General features: G+C 44.1%; 1 protein-coding gene across 1 annotated transcript; it reads right to left on the minus strand.

Moving 5' to 3' along the window:
- Window positions 1–2,890: 2,890 nt before the first annotated feature.
- Window positions 2,891–4,107, minus strand: LOC137954005 (probable N-acetyltransferase HLS1). Its single transcript, XM_068801584.1, has 2 exons — window positions 3,929–4,107; window positions 2,891–3,794 (listed from the first exon to the last, which is right to left on the minus strand). The coding sequence occupies exons 1-2, from the start codon at window positions 4,096–4,098 to the stop codon at window positions 2,936–2,938; spliced, it is 1,029 nt and encodes a 342-aa protein (XP_068657685.1). The 5' UTR covers window positions 4,099–4,107; the 3' UTR covers window positions 2,891–2,935.
- Window positions 4,108–7,450: the final 3,343 nt, after the last annotated feature.

The raw sequence follows: 7,450 nt of genomic DNA on the forward strand, positions 1-7,450 counted from the left end.
TAATTGTTGGTTATTAGATTGTTGAAGTGTGTTTATCTTGTTTTTGTGTCATAACCCTAATTTTGTGAGTGGGGTCCACCTTAGTGATAAATCTGAAAATTGTCCGGAAGCTTTAATTGGTTATTTTGTGATCAAATATCACTATTATGGTTGAGACAATAGAAGTTTATACCTCGGGTCCTAATTATCTTAATTGGACTAAATATGTTAAAATACCTCTTAAGGGTAGAAAGAAATTGATATTTATTTGAGATAATCCTCTAGTGCCTCCAAATAATGATTGGGAAATAGAGGATAATAAGGTTATGACCTAGATTATCAATATTATTGATTCTACTACTAGAAATCAGCTAATGAAATGTGAGATAACAAATGCAATGTAGCAGTTTCTAGAATTTTTACTACTAATAGAAATCAGGTAATAAATTGTGAGATAACAAAGGCAATGTAACAATTTCTAGAATCTTTATACATAAGGGAGAGTAATTTTTCTAGAATTTATCAGTTGTATATAGACTTTTTGGGTTGAAAAGAAATTGAATTGTTGCAGAATAATGAAAGTCGTTGCTATGATTCCAATACTAAATCAGGTAAAGGTAGAAGACATGTTCATTGTGGCAGAAATAATTATTATTCTGATAGATTTTGGGTTAAGTTTGGGAAGCTTGCATGGGTTAATTTTACTAACTCTTGATATTGGAAGTGGGAGTTTAGATTCTTCTATGTCGGTTACATCGGGTGCAGATGAGATGGAGCAATTGATACAACAACAGTAGTAGATTGCTCAATGAATGGCCCATGTCTCTGTTGCTTCAACGTCAGTATTTGTAGCTCATGCGTCCATCTTAATTCTTAGTTTTACCTGTGTGGACTAAGATATGACAGTTTATCATATTCACTCATAAACATACAAGATATCTTGTTATTATTTTCTGATTTAAAAGAATCCCCGTGTCAACCTCATTTTCATGGAATAGATACTGCTTCCTTTTCGTCTCCTCACGAATAGCCTAAAAACCTCTGTACTTTAAAGGCAAACTACTTTTAACACGGAAAACTAAAATCAGCAAGTGTGTTTAAGATAGTATCCAAATCAGAACAAAAGCATCTGGGTATAACATCTTATATTTGATAGTGAGAAGGATGACTTTTCTGGGAAATCACTTCACAACTGTTTCCTTATTTTTTTTTTTTTTTTTAAACCTTCTCGAGGTTCCTCATCATCTCTTTAAATATTGTTAAATTGGGTCGGAAATCCACTAATCCATTTAAGACTATTTCTTAACAAATATTTTTTACACAGTAACCGGGATAAAACGAAAGTATTGAAACTAGTTATACTAAAACCTTGAAGCAATAGTGAAGACACAACATGAATATAAGAGAGATCGACCCGGTCGATATTAAATTTTCAACACTCCCCCATATGTTGCCATTTGTGGCTCGTGGAAATAGGTAGGAGCGAGACTCGAACTCGGGATTAACCTTACTCTGATACTATATTGAAACCAGTTGCACTAAAACTTCGAGGCTATAATAAAGATACAACATGAATATAAGACGGATCGGCCCGACCGATATTAAATTTGACTCGTGAAAACAGGTGGAAACGAGACTCAAACAGGTGGAAACGGACGTTGCTCTTAGCGCAATATGAATATAAGAGAAATTAACCCGATCGATATTAAATTCTCAACAGAAAGCGAAATAATGTGTAGCTCTAAAGCTTTTAAGGAACCAACGACCACTCTCTTCTTGTCAGCCATCGATTCCTCGCTAAGTTTCAGCTGGAACCGTTAAGATCGGGGCAGAAACCCGTTAAGTCAGGTCTGAGAACTTTTATCCCCATTTATACAACCGGCGGACGGTTCAGAAGCACAACTACTCTGCAAAAGCAGTCTGTGGCATTAAAATCATGCAAAGGAATACGAACCGTCTCTTTAACGTGCACATCTGGGTTGGATCTGAAACTCTGCAACGAAGTCGGCAGAAGTGGTTGAGAGGCGGTTTCGCACTTCTTTCGCGGCAGCGGCCATGGCGATCCCCCGACTTTACGAAGTGGACAGTGGGGATTGGAGATCGAGAAGAGCAAATTTCTTTCACGTTTGGAAGCGCGACAGCGGGAAACACGTCGGCCCCTCCACTCGAGAGGCCGCACCCAAAAAGAGACTTGAAAGTGTTCGGAGTCTCTCTGGTTTTTAACCTAGTTCATAACTATTTATCATTTTTTATTTATAAAATAAAATTAATAAATTAGTAATTTAAATAATGTTTATTTAAAAAATCAAGTTACATGTTGTGTAAACTAAAAAAATTATTTTCAAGTCCATAATTAATTTAAATTTATTATTTAATCTATTTTTAAAACTTTTAAATCTCCAAACTAAAAACGGGAGCATAAAAAACGTGGCGTCGTATGGGGCCCACGTAAATCGAAGGTAGATTTGAAAAATGATATTCCTCTATAATCGAACCCGGTCGATCCACCCCACTTGACCGACTAAATGATGAGGCTTGTCGAAATCTGTCCCTATCCAATATTGAAAAAAACCGCAGAAATTCCCGGGAGAAATGGAGGGTGGGCCCGGCTCCTTTATTGCATCTTTCCCGCGGGGGATATACCAGTCTCTAGATCAAACTTTTTTTAAAGTTTCCATATTCCTGGTGGGGCCGGTCTCGATTGACCCTATGATGTTAATGGGCCCACCGAAGACAAAAACAGACATAATCTTCTGTGAGAGGGGGCAAAAGGACACATATCCCATTTTTTCTCACTTTTCTTTCACGGGATATTCGACTTCTCGTTAGCGCCTATCGGCTTCTTTTCTTTCTCTACAAAACCGTTACAAAATCAGAAGAAAACCTAAAAATATCTTTTACAGTCATTTGTGGTGGGATCATATGTGAGTTAAGAGCCGTGGCTTCTTGCGAAGCTTTAGATCTCTCTGGGGTCCACGAAGATGGACGGCCCTGGAGGCGCTTTAGTCCAGTCGCCGAGGGAGCCGTCGCTGTAGTCCTCGGCCAGTCGCTTGATGCACCACAGATCCTCTGCGCACGATAGCTTCTTCCAGTGGGGGATGGCTAGCCTGAGCGGCTCGCAGCTGGCCACCTCCGTCACCACCACGCTGCACCCGTGGTCCTTGGCCAGGTTATGCGCATGGCTGCAGAGGGCGCGCATCATCTCCACCTTGCGGGACCCAGACCCGGCCAGGCCGTACAGGAAGTGGAGCCCGAACGGGCGGAACACCTCCGGCACCGAGGGTACACGCAGCCACGGCAGCGCGCGGTCCACCAGCCTTGTCGTCTTCGCTAACCCCCGCTTCAACCATGACACCCCCCGTACCTCCAGCTTGAACACCTCTTTACTGTTCCATACGCTGAGCACCGCCCACGACTCCGGCGGCTTCTCCAGGAACCTGTCCGCTCCGACGAACGTCTCGCCCGCGTTCGCAGAGACCGCCAGGAACGTCCCCAGGCTCAGCTTGTTGTTCAGTACCGAGTCGATGTCGCGAGGGAAGAACTCCGTCGTGGCGAACCGCCGTCGATAAATAATCTCGGCGTCACGTAGGGATAGTTTGAAGACAGCCACCCGTTTGGAGACACTGATGCGGTGAGCGTAAACGGGTTGGACTAAGAGAGATGGGGTCCTGAACTTCGTGTAACCGCACCGGTCGGTGAACAGTTTCACTGACGCTTCGTTGTCTTTCTCGGTCGCCATGTACGAGTACTCTGCTCCGTTCTGACGAAACCATGCCTCCATACGTGAAATCAGCTTCAATCCAATTCCCATTCGTCTATCAAATTCCAAGGACAAAAAATCAAGACCGGAAATTTCGAAACTGCAATCGCATTTTCGTAACTGGCAAAGTAGTTCGAATAAGAGCCGGAAATTGGTAGTGAATAGAAGACTGAAGGAAAGAGCGGTTACCGATGAGAAGGAGAGACGCGGAGGCCAAGAATATAGGCGACCTTAGTGTAAACGGGAACAAGAACGTTGCTTTGGCTGCCGCTCTTCCCGTTTCGAGAGAGCTTTTTGCCGCATGTAACGATCTTTATGCAGCCTCGAATGAGGCCCACAATTTCTCTCTCTACGCCCATCTCTGCTACCTGATAAAATAGGCGATATTATAAGAAACCGAAACTGATACTGTGCTCACGTTGAAAGCAGAGAGAGAGAGAGAGAGAGAGAGAGAGAGAGAGAGAGAGTTTGTGGGAGTGTTCACAGTAAGAACTACGAAGAACAGACGAACATACCAGCATGAGATAAGCAGGAGAATGGCGGACCCTACAAATGGGGTCACCCATCAAATCTGTGAAGAGAGACATCTTTCCACTGGGACCAACTTCACACCGTCTCTCCAACGCCTCCACGCCGGAGCAGTCTCGCTCTGTGTCCAGCTCTCTCACTACAGCGGTTCCTTCTTCCATCTCTTTCCACGATGCGAATAATCCAGTGGGAAACGATAACCAAGTTCTACGCGAGGAAAGTGAGGGGGATTGCCTATAATCGAGAATCGGAGCCACAGGCTTTTTCGCAGGTGGCGGAAATCGCCTGAATAAATCACGTGTGGCTGAAGTAACACAGCCACAAGAACCTCTCTTTTCCCTCCAGATAAGAGAAAACAAAGAAAAAAAGAAAATATGCCCAAAGAGAAGCTGTAGCCAGCGAGAAAGAAAAAAATCCCTCTTCTTCGGGATCTATCTATCAATGAATCGTCCTTCCTCTCTCTTTCTTCTACTCCAGACGTGAGAACAGTGTAAACAAAAGGAAACTCTCCAGTTGCTACTCCTCTTTCTCGCTTTCTCCGTTTTTTCCGCTATTGAGGTTCGGTTGTGAGTAGATTATCATTGGAGGGTTAATGGCTTTAAATACCCACTCACCGGGTGCATTCTCTCTCTCTATAATCCTCCCATTTTTAACTTTATTTTTCTGCATCCTCTCTTCCTCGCTCTAGGCATAATAATCATCACGAAAAGGGCGCGGTGGGAAATGGCGGCTATGGCTGCGCAGTCTTGTGCCTCATTAATCATTTATTTATACGGACGGATCGTTGCCATCATGACCCCATCCTAATCATTATACAAACCCATCATACATCTCCCTTAATAGGCAATTCATATCCATCATGTCGTCTCATTCCTCATCGCACTCTCTACACAAAGTTACAAACCCATACTGAGGCCTCACTCAAGTGGATGCTATGCGACATACCATCCATGCCTACATGGATGCAGGGTGAGAATCGACATCTCCACTTCAGATTAACCGCCGCCCATCCGGCGAATCAGCTCCTTCCCTGTGGCATTCGGATCACGACACGTCGCGTAGAGTGGGCCCGGGACGATTTTATCAGAATCCCATTCATCCCAGCATTCCAAATGGATCGTACACACGGGCGACGCGGGAGTGGAAAGTTCGAGAGTTGGAAAGTTGAGATTAGGATCGGTTGCGAAAAGAAAAAAGTGTTTCGGATTTGGGGAGGGATAATGTAACGTTTTTCGTCGGGGCATGGGAAAGGTGGGATTTTTACATAAATCCAAGACACGAGAGGACAACAAACCGGTTTTGTCTTTATCACGGTTATGTGGCGGCCGATATGCGGGATAGCGGAAAGCGACACGTAGATGTGGATCTAACGCCCCGGGGTGTCACATGGGGAAGGGCCATCCGGTCCGTTGGTTCAGCTTGATCTCCACGATGGTCGTTCTCAAGATGATGGGTCTCATTCTGAATTTCTCATACGTGGCCGAAAACGAGGGAATGAAATTGATATTTTACTTTTGTAAGAAGGTGGCCCAATGGCCATGATTGGTGCACCATCCAGAGGCGGACGTTAGACGATAACGCCAACTGCGCAAGTTAGTTTGTTTCGTTTCCTTTGTTTCATTAATGCAAAAGCATGCTGTAATCGTGGGAAAGAAACAGCTACTCCAGCTTGTAAAAGTTGTTTAGAAGCATGACATAAAAAGACGTTCGGGGCTTCACACCTACCTGAAAAAGAAGGCCATTAAGGGTTTCACAAACATCTCATGATGGAACCAAGAATTAGGGTTGTTCACTGTGAAAATATGTAGAGAGAGAGAGAGAGAGAGAGAGAGGCCATTAAAACCAAAGAAATGTGGCCAACATCGGGCATTTGCTTAAACAACTCCCTTCAAATCTAACCAACTCTGCTTCTGCAATCCCACCAACAATGGGATGTTTCCAGTGCAAACAGGTTAGCAAAAATTTCGAACATTTGTCTGGTCAGAGGAATGCAGGTGAGAGACAGGAGGATGACAGGGTGTTAATGGCTTTCCACAAGTTGACTCCAATCTTGGAGAAACGAGTGGTGAGTGGCATGGCTCGAGGAATGATGGGGATTAGTTTAAATCTTTAAAAACTGGGGTTTCTGTTCTTTTTTATGCTCAGTTTGGCTGATCTTTAGACCTTGGACCTCGACGTGTCTACATTAAGATTAAGGTTGTTGTCGTCGAGACCTGGAATTGACCAGCTCCATGCCTTATTTGGTCCAGTGGGAGCATTGGGTCTTTAAAGAAAGTGTCGTTGAGGCATTTCGTCGAACACTGTTGTGTGCAGGTCGGGTAGAGGTCATATCATGGGGCGTCGCCCTCTACAAAGATAAAACAAGGCGGGTGTCTAATAAAATTCTTAAAGAGTCCTTGACTGCGAAGACTGAAACGACCCCATTTATGGTTTTTCTATATTAAATCGCCTTTCAACGACCAGGAATTAGGCCTTGAGAGTTTGATAGTGTGGTGACTTCTTGTTTGTTACTGTTCGATCAAAGCAGAAAAGCAGAAAAGCAAAAAACACGATTCCACGATCAACATATGGATTGGTCAAAAGGGTCAGAACTCAAAGATAAAGAAGACTCCAAATCGGTTTCCTCTTTTTATCTTAAACTAGTTAGGCAAACGAATGACCCACTCGCAGAATTAAAAGACGAAAAGTCTGGTGAATGGTTTACTGAAGCTTTTGGCAGGTTCATGTCCAAGGAAAACGATGGCTCAGAGGGTCAAAAGATCTGAGGAGCGCGTTTCATCTTGCAGGGGTGTCACTGGACCAACGTCTCGGGCAAGGTGAGCGTGGGACCGGAGATTACGAAAATGGTATCGGGCGAGTGTAGGAAGAAGACGAAAAGATTAAAGATGAGCCTGTTTGATTTTGTCCGGTGTTGGAGGACAGCTTAGAGACAGAGGGTGGAGGTGAAGGGGGGACAAAGCAGAGATTGCGTGGATCTTGTATGTACTTTCGACTAGATTGGACTTGGGCAGCTGTCGCGTCTCTCTCTCTCTCTCGCTCTCTCTCTCTCTCTCCTTGGAGGAATGGTTCCCTAGCCATGCTCCGCTACCCAGTTCCCATTCACTGTATTGCGTGCATGGCCATGCTTTCTGAACTCTTAGTGGTGATCTAGATTTCATTCCTTATCACCAACTCTCCCTTGTC

Source organism: Aristolochia californica, unplaced genomic scaffold, assembly GCF_029961685.1.
Source record: "Aristolochia californica isolate CCGP_79_NKW_82.1479 unplaced genomic scaffold, dmAriCali1.0.hap1 SCAF_16, whole genome shotgun sequence".
Taxonomy (NCBI): domain Eukaryota; kingdom Viridiplantae; phylum Streptophyta; class Magnoliopsida; order Piperales; family Aristolochiaceae; genus Aristolochia; species Aristolochia californica.

Bases quoted from the DNA above. Each gene is read 5' to 3' on its own strand.
- LOC137954005 (XM_068801584.1), bottom strand. From the start codon at position 4,098: ATGGGCGTAGAGAGAGAAATTGTGGGCCTCATTCGAGGCTGCATAAAG. The intron at 3,795-3,928 runs GTAACCGCTCTT...GGAATTTGATAG, and splicing joins CGCGTCTCTCCTTCTCATCG to ACGAATGGGAATTGGATTGA.